This window comes from Podarcis melisellensis (genome assembly GCF_964234715.1).
Source record: "Podarcis melisellensis genome assembly, chromosome: 10".
Classification (NCBI taxonomy): domain Eukaryota; kingdom Metazoa; phylum Chordata; class Lepidosauria; order Squamata; family Lacertidae; genus Podarcis; species Podarcis melisellensis.
In genome coordinates this window covers 19,968,724-19,983,126 of record NC_138542.1, presented here as the reverse complement: position 1 = coordinate 19,983,126, position 14,403 = coordinate 19,968,724, and the positions used below count along the sequence as shown (strand labels likewise).

General features: G+C 43.1%; 1 protein-coding gene across 3 annotated transcripts in view; it reads right to left on the bottom strand.

Moving 5' to 3' along the window:
* Positions 1-13,941, bottom strand: part of AASS (aminoadipate-semialdehyde synthase) — a 39,820-nt gene extending 25,879 nt beyond the window's left edge. The window contains exons 1-11 of one of the 3 annotated variants that reach the window (XM_081928837.1): positions 13,795-13,941; positions 10,397-10,619; positions 9,205-9,381; positions 7,990-8,074; positions 5,867-5,934; positions 5,111-5,257; positions 3,362-3,440; positions 3,155-3,282; positions 2,283-2,431; positions 1,524-1,646; positions 196-307 (exon numbers count right to left, since the gene is read on the bottom strand). In XM_081928837.1, the coding sequence (XP_081784963.1) occupies positions 196-307; positions 1,524-1,646; positions 2,283-2,431; positions 3,155-3,282; positions 3,362-3,440; positions 5,111-5,257; positions 5,867-5,934; positions 7,990-8,074; positions 9,205-9,381; positions 10,397-10,609 (1,281 nt within the window). In that variant the 5' untranslated portion in view covers positions 10,610-10,619; positions 13,795-13,941. Of the gene's footprint in view, positions 1-195; positions 308-1,523; positions 1,647-2,282; positions 2,432-3,154; positions 3,283-3,361; positions 3,441-5,110; positions 5,258-5,866; positions 5,935-7,989; positions 8,075-9,204; positions 9,382-10,396; positions 11,467-13,794 lie in introns of those variants that run through there. The other 2 variants (XM_081928838.1, XM_081928836.1) reach the window with 2 other exon arrangements.
* Between the last annotated feature and the right edge of the window lie 462 nt (positions 13,942-14,403).

The window sequence follows — 14,403 nt, the reverse complement described above, 5'->3', positions numbered from 1 at the left end:
GAGGAGGGGAAAAGGTCCCGCCAAAGACCGTTATTTGAGAAGTTTCTACCTTGTGTAGTCTGAATTAGTTTCTAAGAAACACTTCATTTCCGCCAGTTAAGTTTTACAGCAGATTTCCTACCTACGGGGCAGCCCAGAAGCTCCCCAACGCACAAAAGCTTAAACACTCAAAATAGAAACAAGTCCCCCACTTACCATCTCTTCAATGTAAGGGAAAAGCATGTCTCCAAAGCATTCTGTTGATTCTATAGGAAGCTGAGCTGGCAGATTATCAATGGAACACATCAAAATCCCTGATCCCTCCACACTAGAAGAGACAGAAATTTGATTCCAGGCAACAAAAGCTTTGTGCACTATTTCTCTCTTTTTAAAAATCATTTTTAAAAGTTTTCTTTTTTACATACACAAATGTTTTTGCCTGGCGCCTAAAGATATGATAGGAAGGTGAGCCTTTTTGAGGGGGGAGCATGCTACAAGTGGGGAGCCACTGCAGAAAAGGGTCCTTGCACCCCTTCAGGCCTCTCCTGGAGGAGACACATGAAGAAGGGTTTCAGGTGATGATCACAGGGTTTAAGACATAGCTGTCAACCTTCCCTTTTTTTGCGGGGAATTCCCTTATTCCAGCGCCGTTTCCCGCTGCTTCCTGCTGCTATCCCGGATTGTTGGATATCCCGTAGACTGTCCCCAGGACAGGTGAGGCTGCTGATCCCTTATTTTTGAGGCTGCTGATCCCTTATTTTCAAATCTGAAAGTTGACAGCTATGGTCTAAGAAGTTTCCTAGGGGGAGAGACAGTCTTTGTGCTATTGCGGCCCACACCCATTTAAGGCTTTACAGTGGAACCTCAGGTTGTGAACATGATCCGTGCGGGAGACATATTTACAACCCGCAGCGCTGCATCTGCGCATGTGTTTGACGCAATTTGGCGCGCATGCACAAAGCGCAATTTAGCACTTCTGCACATGCACAAGTGCCGAAACCCAGAAGTAACCTATTCCGGTACTTCTGGGTTTCGGCGCGTCTGTAACCTGAAAACGCGTAACCCAAAGCGTCTGTAACCCAAGGTACCACTGTATAGGTCAAACCCAGAACTTTGTATTGGGCCCAGAAACTAACTGGCAGCCAGTACGTTCTGGCCAGGACTGGTTTTACATGCTCAGACCATCTTGCCTCAGTGAGCAAGCTGGCAGCCAAATTCTGTACCAGCTGAAGTTTCTGAACTGTCTTCAAAGGCAGTTCCACTTCTCCCCACCAAGAGTCAATCCTATCTTGTTCAGGAAGGCCACCAACCTTCCAAAGTGATTTTTTTTGTGTGTGAGGGACCTTCCTGAACAAAATAGGAATGCAAGGAGTTTCCTCTGGTGTATTTTGTTAAGCTACTTAAGCTCCAAGATCCAAGTCCGTGCATGCTTGGAGACACCTCAACTGTATCCATCACAATTAAATGCAACACTATGAAATAACTGTGTGTTGCTTTAAAACTGGGCTTCTCAACACAAAAGAAAATTAGGAAGACCCTCTCACCTGTCGTGGATAATATGCTGATCAGCATCATACATGCAGAAGGGGCTGTCTATTGTTGTACATTCTGTCATAAATTCTATAGACCCTCCAGTGTCTGCAGAGATGTCACATATTGCAACAAGTCTATTAAAAAAAACAGCCACATAGCCAATAAATGATTTTCAGTTTTTTAAAGTCTTGAAGATACAACTCCCAAGTGCACCACCATTGACAGTGTCAAAAGAAATCAACAGCTGAACAAGACAGATTTAGTCTGCCATTAGTACTCAAAAAAATACTCTCCTCAGGGAACCTTAGTAAAGATTTCAAACAAGGGATGGTTCTGGACCAGGGTTTCCTAAATTTGGTTCTCTAGCTGTTTTTGGACTACAATTCCCATCAATCCCAAGTTAGCAAGACCCGTGGTGAGGGATGATGGGAATTATAGTCCAAAAAACAGCTGGAGAACCAAGAAGTAAAGCTCTGCTGGATGAAATACAATTGCCTCTGGTCTATTTTTTGGGAATCCTGCAACGTGTTGACGTTTTTACTCTGCTAATTATACGTCAGAGTTCTACTCTGGATTAATATTGAGTAGATTTCCATGACAGAGCAAACTTTAAGCCAAGTCAAATTTTTAGCTCTGGCCCCACCAACTTCTAGTTTCAGTCCCCATAAGATTGCCTCGGAGCAAATGCAGTCCTCAAAAGAAAAAGAAAACAGAGGATCCCCTGCACCGATGTAACTGATGCCTGCTATCACCAAATACAAGCTTCTTACTTGTGTGGCAATTGTGGACATCCCTCAGTAGCAGCAGCAGCAGGTCGCAGAGGGGCCAGAAGTCGCTGTGCATCCTGCCTGCTTAGCAGCCTCGGAGTATGCTGCTCCCAGTAGATCCCATTGATCACGCAAGTAGCGTAAGGTGCAATCTGTAAAATAAAGCTGCAATTTCTTCTTATCCTGTAAGGAACCAACACCTTGATCCAAATAGTTAACTATGTGATTGAGTAACTATGTGATGCAAATGCTTGATGCTGATAAGTAAGCCTCACTTTATCATCTGGTCATGGAACTAGGCGGTTCTCTAGATGCATCTAGACAATCATCAGCTTAAATGGAAAACAAGCGAGGTCCCAACTAAAGAATGGGAACTTTAAGCTGACAGAATATGCACAGCTTGCGGACCTAGCATATAGAATAAGAACAAGAAGAGCATACGTTCAAAGAAGACTGGAAAATGTTTATTGAATATATGGGGGAAATTGTGCACATTTGAAAACATGGGCAGCATTAAGATAAATTCAACAGTGTAAGTAAATTTTGATGGATGCAATAACAGAATACTGTATGGTTTAGTTTTTGTAAAATATGCAGGGATTTATGATATGCAAAATGAACCATGGAAAGAGAAGAAGGGAAGTAATGGATATTTTAAGGATGTTTAAATGAATACTCTAAATTGTAAAACAGAAAAAATATATATATGAGAATCATCAGCTTAATTATTATTTTTTTAGAAAAGCACATTGGTTACATGAGCTACACTGACAGGAAATTGGGTGTCGTAGGTAACAGAGGTCATGGTAACTATAGGGCAGAGTCTGACTCTCTTGGAACACTTAAGGGTACAATAATGGGAGTGGTGTACTCACATCCGTGTTGAAACGAGAGGTGTAGTGTTCTGGGTGCTTGTCATAGTCCACGGGGTCATACACGCCATCGGTCTTCCTTACAAGATGGTGGTGTCGACTCAACACTGTCCCGTAGACTTTTCTGAGGTCTGTGGAGAGGAGCACTGTAAATAAAAGAGAAAGAACGTACCCCACAGAGCTTCTGAAGCCCATCCCAGAATGCCCTACCTCCAGTTCGAGAGACCTCCTTCAGCTCGTGGGGCTCCACAAACTCACAAGGGAGGGCATTGAACATTTCTTGGGCACCCTGTAGATAAAAGTAAGACAGATAGTGAGGTTAGATTTACCAAAAAATAAATAAAATGCAAGGCATTGGGCAATCAAAGGAACAACACTTCTGCCAAGGACTATCCTGCAGAGAGAGAGAGAGAGAGAGAGAGAGAGAGAGAGAGAGAGAGAGAGAATGGTTGTGGAATTAAACCTGGAGGACTGGAGTTCAAATTGTGGAACTAGCACATCATTCAGTGTATGACCGCAGGCATCTCCTTCTGTCTGCTTTTGTCAGTTTCCTACCATATTATTCCAGAATGTATACTTGCTACCTAGACCTTCAACCATCCAACTCCTCCAACCCTTTGCACCTTCTCCAGATGGTTGGGTGCTCCTCAAGGGCTGAAATCAAACAGCAGTGGCAGCATATACACAGCTAGAGACCTACAGATCATGTTCATCCTAATAGTTTAAGGGGCTTAGGTTCAGTGGAAGAACAAATGCCTTGCACAAAAGGTCACAGGTTCTAATCCCTGGCATTTCCAGGTAGGTCAGCAAGACTCCTAGCTACTGTCAGTCCATGCAGACAATGACCAATGATCTGACTTAGACACAGACTTGGGACCAGTGTTAGAAACTTAAGAAATATAAGCTAGGCACTATATTACACCTTGAATCCCAACAACAAAATGTCTATTTGTCTATGACCCTCGGGTTCCCTTCCCATGCTACAATACTATGATTCTTTGATCTCAACTACACTTCTTGACAGCATCTTAAAAAGCAGAGACATCACCTTGCCAACAAAGGCCCGTATAGTTAAAGCTATGGTTTTCCCAGTAGTGATGTATGGAAGTGAGAGCTGAACCATAAAGAAGGCTGATCGCCAAAGAATTGATGCTTTTGAATTATGGTGCTGGAGGAGACTCTTGAGAGTCCCATGGACTGCAAGAAGATCAAACCTATCCATTTCTAAGGAAATCAGCCCAGAGTGCTCACTGGAAGGACAGATCCTGAAGCTGAGGCTCCAATACTTTGGCCACCTCATGAGAAGAGAAGACTCCCTGGAAAAGACCCTGATGTTGGGAAAGATGGAGGGCACAAGGAGAAAGGGGATGACAGAGGACAAGATGGTTGGACAGTGTTCTCGAAGCTACCAGCATGAGTTTGGCCAAACTGCGGGAGGCAGTGGAAGACAGGAGGGCCTGGCGTGCTCTGCTCCATGAGGTCACGAAGAGTCGGACACGACTAAATGACTAAACAACAACAACAACAACACACTGCTTGACTGCAGTTGCTCTTACAACAATTCACTCATCCCTGTATGCAAGAACGAGAAACACACGCAGTGGAAATGAAAATTGTAACAACTGTGGAGTAAGGCCCAGTTGCCACCCTGGCTCCCAGAAATCTCCATGTGGTCGCAACTGGACCCATGCCAGTAGCAAAATGCGCCTGGCTAATTTCAAACACTGACTTGGACCAATGATCTGACTCAATATAAGGAGCTTCCTATGTTCCAGCCGTCACATGGGAAAATTTATGTGCACATCTCATTAATCCTGTGTGGAAGGAACAGAAATGCAGTAAAAGGGGCCTATAGTTTTATTGGAAGATATGACCAAGCCTTATATGTACAACAAGAAGCCAATATCTCAGTTGCAATGAGAAAATGTACTAGTGCCATGCACTTGAAGAATGCCTTACCTTAGACACGTTGCCGGTGCCTGTAAACACAAATGTTATGGGTCCAATAGACTTTGGCATCAAGCCTAGGGAAATTTCGTAACCGGCATCGCGGACTGCTTGGACAGCCTGGCTACTGTTTCTGTAGTTATGGGCCATACCAATGTGCTGAAACCAGGAAGAGATTAATGTCAGTGGGCAGCTAGACTGGTGACTGGGAGTGGCTGCCAAGACCATATTACACTGGTCCTTAAAGACCTACATTGGCTCCCAGTACGTTTCCGAGCACAATTCAAAGTGTTGGTGCTGACCTTTAAAGCCCTAAAAGGCCTCGGCCCAGTATACCTGAAGGAGCATCTCCACCCCCATTGTTCAGCTCGGACACTGAGGTCCAGCTCCGAGGGCTTTCTGGCAGTTCCCTCCCTGCGAGAAGTGAGGTTACAGGGAACCAGGCAGAGGGCCTTCTCAGTAGTGGCGCCCGCCCTGTGGAACGCCCTCCCATAAGATGTCAAGGAAATAAACAACTATCTGTCTTTTAGAAGACATCTGAAGGCAGCCCTGTTTGAAGCTTTATTCTGTTTTTGTGTTCTGTTGGGAGCCGCCCAGAATGACTGGGGAAACCCAGCCAGATGGTCGGGGTATAAATAACAAAATGATGATGTCGTTGATGATGGAGTCAATAGGCCTTTAGGACAAATTAACAAAAATCTACCCATCCTACCCCTCCACCCCCATGTTCCCCTGATAATATATATAGAGAGAGAGAGAGCGCCTTACCATAAAAGGAGTATGATGCCCCAGGGCAAGAAATCGCAATCCCATTCCATGTAAAATGTTGATCATACCTGGTTCAGAATTACATAATACATAGTTAGTACAGTACACAGAGCTATTAAATACTGCAGCAAAGTCAAACTGGTGAGAGAAGTAAGGAAAATTAAAGGGAATTCTAGAGCCACAATGCCTCAAGGACCCATTTGCTCCAAGTGCCTGGGCAAGGCCGAACACCCACCATGAACCCAACAGTCATCCAAGCCCAAGGTAGATTTGATTTAAATCAAATCAATTTAAATCGCAATTTAAATCATTAGTCAGTAAGACTTGATTTAAATCATTTTTTACAGAAAGACTTGTTCTTGCTGGTATCATCTTAATATTTACTACCAGATGAAGGTTTCATTTTTGGAATAATAAAATTTCAGAGTAGTTTTTACAGTTATATCAAAAATTATTGATTTGGTTATACTATTAGAAATACATAGACAGAGAATTATGAAATCATTACGAGGTTTAATAAGTTAACTGTTTCTCTTTGGACAACTTTTCCACTGTACTTTATTGGAAGGAGAAAAATAATCATTTCCTTAATAACAATTTAAATAATTTATTTAACTCAAACATTAACATTACAGCATACGTATCCATGTTCGTTAACCGATGTGGTTAAACAATTTTGTTTTAAAAAAGAAGCTTAGACTGAGTTTTAGCATACATGAAAAACTTAAAACAAATCCTTATTTCCTGATAGTTGCTTCAAACAGAATATTTTAGCGGGGGTTTCATTCTCCTTTTTCCCAAATGCGTCTTAGTATCTTTATTTTTAAAAATTAAAAAATAAGAAAGGCCATAATGCAGTAGTGAAGCTCTTGTTCGGCATGCAAAAGCTCCCAGTTCTCACCGTGTCTAGTTATAAATGGACCTGACCCAAGACCCTGGAAAGCAATGCTATTTTTCTACAAAAAGTGACACCAGAACTCACCATGAACAGGCTCCCTTGTTCTCTTACAACAGCAATGGCACCCACCTGAGAGGTACCGGAACTGATTTATGGGGAGTTCCGGCTGAAAAAAAGCCCTGCTGGAAAGCCACTGCCATAGCAGATTTTACAGGGACAGGCATGTTACAGGCATGTACCCGGTCTCACATGTGCACAGCCAGCACTCATGCACGTTCATATACACAATTCACACAACACCTCCTCACAGACGAGTAGTACTGACCAGATGGAAGGCAATTTCCCAAGTTTCTTATGTCTCACGTAAGGTGCAAAAACCGAGTCAATTGGCAAAAATGTATAAATCTAAATCAAATAAGTGTTGGAAATGTAAAGAGAAAGACTTTTTTTTTACATCGTATGCGGTGGTCTTGTAGTAAGGTTAAAGCTTATTGGGAAATGATATATAATGAAATGAAAAGGTTGTTTAAAATAACCTGTGTAAAAAACAACCACCAGAAGCTTTCCTTTTGGGAATTATAGGGACAGAACTACCAAAACTGTACAGAAACTTATTCATGTATGCTACTACAGTGGCAATAATGTTACTCACCCCCAAATGGAAAGAAGCAGAAGTCCCAGCAAAGGAAGAATGGATACAAAAACTTAAGATAACTTTTTATAAAAGAGTGGAAATGGTTCGTTGAATATTTACAGATAAATTGTAAACAGACATTGGCAGGATTATTGTAATAACCTGCAGTTTCATAAGAGTATATATTTAAAGAAGCTGAATAAATGAGCAAATTAAGTTAATTTGGATATGTAGAAGATATTAAAAATAAATTTAAGGAACAGCAGAAAGAGCGGGGAGGAAGTAAAGTTTTAAAATGTCAAAAGTTTTGTAAAATTAGTGAAATGTATAAACCTGCAAAGTATATATATATAAATAGAATAAATAAAATAAAATGCAAAAATCTCGAAGGTGGCATAGCAGAAGCATCCCTCCCCAATCCCATGCTCACTAATTACTGCTTAGAGATTTTTTTAATATAACATTAAGCAGTGTGTTAATGCTTTTATAGCGAATGAGTAAGTTAAATAAATAAAAGCTAGCAGGTGCAAAGATATGGAGTTCCTTCTGGTTGAAAATGGCCAAAACACAGTATTAATTTTCTTTAGATACCTGCAACGCCAGCCCACTTTCCGAAGGCTACAACTCGCACTCCTCTGTGATCCACCATTTTCTCATAATCTATCAGTCGAATGTTCTGCAAGTACAACACACCGTATACAATTGTTCTCAGGCTCCACTCATCTGAGTACACTAAAAATTAAAATAAAATCACAGCAGCCCCTGCCATTTATAGAAAGATGCATGTAAAGGACGTCGCTTCAATTCTTTTATAAAGCAATGCTTTGGGAACGTCTCCTATGAGATAAATGGGATTTCTAAATAAAAAGAGGCAAAGATAAGCCTTCCAGCCACTTCCATTCATCTCAGTAGGGGGTTAGACCAGGGAAAATGTGTCTTGAGTCCATTTTTTTCATTGGGTCTACTCTGAGTTCACTAATAATAATAGTAATAAAAATTTATTTATATCCCACCCTCCCCAGCCAAAGCCGGGCTCAGAGCGGCTAACAACAGTTAAAATAACACAGTTTACATAAAATCACAGTCAATTAATTGAAATACATTCTAAAATCAATTCAGAATCAATTAATGGCAACCATTGGGCTAGAGTTTCCTGAGGATTACAGAAGAAGAGGGTCAGATTGTGCCTTGACCAAAGGCCTGGTGGAACAGCTCTGTCTTGCAGGCCCAGGAGAAAAATGTCAAGTCCCGCAGGGCCCTAGTCTCTTGTGACAGAACGTTCCACCAGATTGGGGCCACGGCCGAAAAAGCCCTGGCTCTGGTTGAGGCCAGCCTAACTTCCCTGTGGCCCGGGATCTCCAAGATGTTTTTATTTGAAGACCGTAAGGTCCTCCGGGGGACATACCAGGAGAGGGGGTCTCGTAGGTACGAGGGTCCTAGGCCGTATAGGGCTTTAAAGGTTAAAACCAGCACCTTAAACCTGATCCTGTACTCCACCAGGAGCCAGTGCAGCTGGTATAGCACCGGGTGAATGTGATCCCGCGACGAGGACCCTGTAAGGAGTCTTGCCACGGCATTCTGCACCCGCTGGAGTTTCTGGGTCAGTCTCAAGGGCAGCCCCACGTAGAGTGAGTTACAACACTAACGTTTGTTTTGCCTTTTATGCTACTAGAACACACTGCCGTTAATTCATTGCCGCAACATGGAAACACAATATTGCACTTTTTAAATCCTCTCACCCTGCTGAACTGACCATTTCACCATATTATAATAATAGTTAGCAGTCCTCGGTAAGTGAAATATTACCTTGCTCAGGATCTCATCCAACAAGGGCATATTTGCCTCCTGAGCTTTAATAGTATGAGAGAAGAATGCATAGTTCTTGTTGGGAATTAGTTTATCCTCCGGCGGCCTCTTCACACCCACAATCAGGCAGGCCTCCGAAATGTCTTCCTGTATAATACCGCCAGCTTTAACATAGTCCTGCAAACAAAGCATTGAAGAGGAATTGACATCTCAAGCCAAACTGAACAAAGGCAGAAAATATCAAGATAGTTCAGTAGATGCTATTCCAGAAGCTGAGCCTTATTTCTATACTGGCTATCCACTCCTGTGAGTGGGGGAGAAGAAATTCCTTCCCCACTTATGAGGGGTATCGTTCTCACCTGCCAGTTCTAAATGAAACCACACACTTGGTGCCAGAGCAAAATGGCAGTACACAAGGATTGCTATTTTCATATCAGAAAGAGGGGAGGCTTTCAGCCAAAGATGTGGCTTGTGGGTTCATATACAAATGTACCTTAATTGTTTAAAGCCATAGGCCACCACAATATTGATTCCATAAATCTTTATGTGAACTCATTGGGACTGTTAAAGCAATTTTAGACTCTCAGCCTGATGGACTTATTATGGGAGGAGTTCAGGTGCCGTTTTACTTCATTTACTTTAAATTGGGGGGTGCTGGCCCTGTTGGGGTTTGCCCATTCTGCTGAGTGGGACCTGGACCCCCCACTGAAGTCACCACTGTTGTCAACTTCCATCCCCTCTGCTGCTTCCAACTCTTCCATTTTCTGCTCATTCATCTGCAGCTCCTTCCTCACTGCCCCATCTCCTCCTGTCATTCATTCACACACTCCTTCCAGCCCTCTTTTCCTAGGTGCTGCCCAGTTCTACAAACTTGTCTGGTGCCTGCCACCTCTTTACCAAGTCCCTTGTGTTTGCTTTTTCAACCTCTCCTTCTCTAGGGCCTTCTCTGCTCTGCCCCACTCCAGAAAACAAGGCAGCTCAAACAGCAGCAGCAAACTTTGTGGCTTGCTCAGTCCCTCTGTGACATCAGAGCAGTTCGGCCAATCACTGCCAAGAGGCTTCATCAGCACCCATAAAACCACTATGGGCATTGTAACATCAAGGGCTCAATAACTGTGATTAGACGTGCACAAGAAACCAACCGTACGCCGCTCCTACCCTCGTGATCAACAACAAAAATGTTAGGACTTACTTTTTCATGGATGGACCTTCGATTGGACGGTTGCACCAGAACTTTGTAGCCCAGGTTGGTTAAAAGTTTGACATGCCGTGGGGCTAACGGGGCTCTTCTTTCCCAGGCGTTGACATCCTCTCTTCTGATTGCCAGAACAGATTTATGATAACGCTGCCACCTTGAAAGATGGCTCTCAAACCTACCACCTGTGCGTTTGAATGCTCGAAGCATGATTAAAAACCTAACAGCAAGCAAAGACAAAGTAATAAGGAGATGCAACATAAAGGTGTTCAGAATCAGCCATTGCGTGTCCGTCCATCTCCTGCCCCCAACAAAAAAAAACCCCTTGTCTCCTTAGAAATCTGCTGTAAAACTAGTTGGTTTTTAACACAAGGTGCAGTCCAGAAGTCATAACTGCACATTGCCAATTAACTGTGCAAACGTTTCAAACTTTTTCAGAGGGGGAAAAACCTTGAATGTTGTCTTCCTTACAAGTGAGAACATGAACTGAAAATTGTTACAAGGAAAGCAATCTGGTAACAGCCAAAAGTAACATTTGTATCTCAAATTCAATCAAGGAACCCAAGAATTCTAAACAGTGCAGAATGACTGAGAAAAAAACTTGGCCTAAATCATCAGCTAGTCCTGTCTGACTTTTAATTCCAAAACTATGGATGCAAGAATAGATTTATGGTTCTCACACTAAGTGGAAGGATGAACGATACGCAGCGTGAAAGGTTGACAGTTGCCAACCTATAACCGCCAACATTTGTCCATTTATTGGTTTTATTTAAATATTTATACCTCCATTCTTAAACATGACCAGCACCATGTACATTTTCTTACATTGTCAAATGCAATATGAAACCCTGGCCTTCTCTTTACATTATAAAAAGAAGAATTGGACGCAGCCCTGAAGATATCCATTCTGCAGGCCCAAAATTGTTTTGCAGAGCTTGCTTCTACTTGGAAGTAAATCTCTTTCAGTTCAGTAAGGCTTACTCACAGGTAAGTGTGCCTAGGATTGAAGTTTTAGTTACCCCTTTAGTAACCTTGGTGGTTTCCTTTGAAACAAGCACAGGAAGCAAAAACCCAAACGTTACAAATCTGAAACTGCAACAGACATCACTCTCACTGGTTTTCAAAGTGCATGTTGTTATTGATACATATCAACACAGTAAAATTACCCAGCAGGCATTGTAAAATTTCAATAGATTGTGGCTTGATTCCAAATATGATCTACTGCCCATCTCATCAGAGCCTGACAACGTTCCCAAGGCGGACTGGGAACTGTTGATCTTAGTGCCACAATCTATCAGACTGGATAACAGAGAACAATTTGTTATATTTGTAGCTTTAACATCTTTACTATTACAGTTATCAGCAACAATGGCTCCATACACACATTCACAACTATTTGGTCTCGGTTGTACGATTCACCAGTCACAGTAGTTGCTATTTGATGACTAAGAGTGGAAAAGTTCACCACTCCCAAAACTCTTCCCTCCTCACTGATGCCATTGCAAACACTATTCCCTTGAAGTCAGGAGTGGTCCAACTTTGCCTTGGCTTAAGGCAAAAAAGAAAAACACACACACTGCCTTTTAAATATATTCCAAACAAAGGCAAGACTGCTACCAGGACAACCAAGCCCTCAGTAAAACCATTCACATTACTGAGCTTAAAGGTCCTTACATATTCCAATAAGTGGAAGCCAATTACCACTGATATCAACAGCAAAAGATTTTATGCCTTTCTATGGGAAATGCATAAAGGTTGTTAAACTTATCTGTCTCTAGTTGCAAAGGCTTTACATTTGCCAGGGCCTATGAACATCGTCAACTAGAGAAGCAAGGTAGAAAGGTGAACAATAAAGAGTATTGTGGTTCCTTGAAGACTAGCACCTTGTAGACTCTTTATAGTCAGGGAGCCTTGAAATGCTAACATATTTTTAGTTTTTAAAGCAGTGGTTCTCAAACTTTTTTCCTCTGGGCCATACTTTCAGAATAAAAAATTGTTCGCAGCACACCATTTTTTTTTTTATTGGTAACAAACACAACTAGGATTGTCCTAGTTCATTGATCTTGCTCTCAATTTGAAAAGATATTTATCCATATTCTGCAAAAAAATAAAACATTATGCTATACTATCAAAAATATTTTGATACTATACTGTGATACGATAGTAAAAGTTTGTTTGATACCATACTACACTGAAGTGTTTAAATGTTTCTTTGATTGTCCTTGAATTCTCTCCCCCCCCTTGCTATCTTCTCCTGCCACACCCTTTAGGAACCATTGCTTTAAAGACTCACTGCCCTTTTTGGCATCAAAAGGCCAACCTAACCACTCCTCTTGAAAGAAACAACCACCTTTCCCTCAGGCTAAAAATTCCTCAAGTCTCCAGACTTGAGGAATGCAGGGAGGGAGACAAAAGGGAGGTTCATTGCCCATCAGCCTATAAAATGAAAAGGGAAGACATTTAAAATGCCCAGAACCCTTTTAAGTTTCTCGCAGCAAAAAGACAACACCACAGGCTTGTAGCAACTTAAAAACTACCTTTAAAAAAAAACGATATAAACTTTTGTGGGATAGCTCGGTTGCTAGAGCACGAGGGTTAATCTCAGGGATGTGGTTCGAGCCCCGTGTTGGGCACAAGATTCCTGCATTGCAGCGGGTTGGACTAGATGACCCTATGGTCCCTTCCAACTCCGCGATGCTAGGAAAGTCTACTTCATCAGCTGCATGAAGCCTCAGGTAGAAGGAGAGATGGGGAGACGCGCAGGAAGCACACAAGCCGGTTTCTTTGGCCAACGAAAGCTCCCATATGGCCGAGTAATCAGAGGAGCAGCGCTCTCGATCTCTCTTTTTTTTTAAAGGGTCTCTGCCTAATCCGTTGGGAAGAAGAAATCTTTGGGCTCCCACACTGAGAGCTAGAAACTTTAAAGGCTTAGTTTAGTTTTGAAAACTGATAAAAATCATTATAAAAAAGAAAGTTAAAGGCTTGCTCCAATGTGAAAGGCAAGAGAGCGCGAGGAAAGGCAAGAGTGCGCGACGCTCTCCAATTACGCATTGCCAGAAATGGGAAAAAAAGCTCCACTAAAAAAACGCAACGCAGCTTCACACTAGAGGTTGTGCAATGCAAGTCTGCACCTCGGCTTTCCCCGGGAGGCCTACGGCAAGCGATCCCAGGCGCCTGGATCTCTAGATCTCGCCGCTTCAGCATCTCCAGCAGCAACGTGGGCGCTGGGATTCCCGGAGGCTCCTAGGCCTCCGCTGCAACTATATACATATATGATCTCCTCATTCAGCACCTGGGAGCGGCGAAGTTCAGGCTCCCCCCCCCCCGCCCCCGTCGCAGATAGGCAGGCAGGCCGGCTGCCCTCTCCAAGAGCGCACGCCACTTTGTTCGCTTACCTTTCGGGTCCACGCGTGGGAAAGGTGGGCGCCCGGCTGCCTGTCCCCGGCGAGCTCCGCCTGCCTGGCCTTGCGCAAGAAGCGGCCAGCTGCCCATCAAAGGCGCGCGGTTTGCAACATTGCGAGGGGGAGTCGGGCCGCCTCCCCCGCCGCCAGCCAATCGAGCGCGACCTCGTGGGAGCAACCTTCCCCTTCCGCCAGTCGCCGAGGCCACCCGGAGCTGCGTCACTAGGCGAGAGCACGCGAGGACCCCGCGCTGGAGGAGGGTTCCCCAAGGCACCAACGAGCAGCCCTCGAAAAACCAGGACACCCCGAAAGTTGCTGAACTATTTTAAAGGAAGATTTTAAGAAGACCCCAAGACTGAGCTTTTTTTTAGGAAGTCCCCAAGATTGAGGGTTGTTTTTTTTCCAGGAAGACCCCAAGATTGAGCTTTTAGGAAGACCCCAAAACCTTTTTAAAGGAAACCAGCGAAATTGTTGAAATTTTCTTAGGGAAACCTGAAACTTGCTGAACTTTTTTTAGACAAACGCCAAAGTTGTTGAGGTATTTTATTAAAAACGCTCAATTTTTCGATTGACTTACCTAAGATCCAAGACAAAGCAACAGCT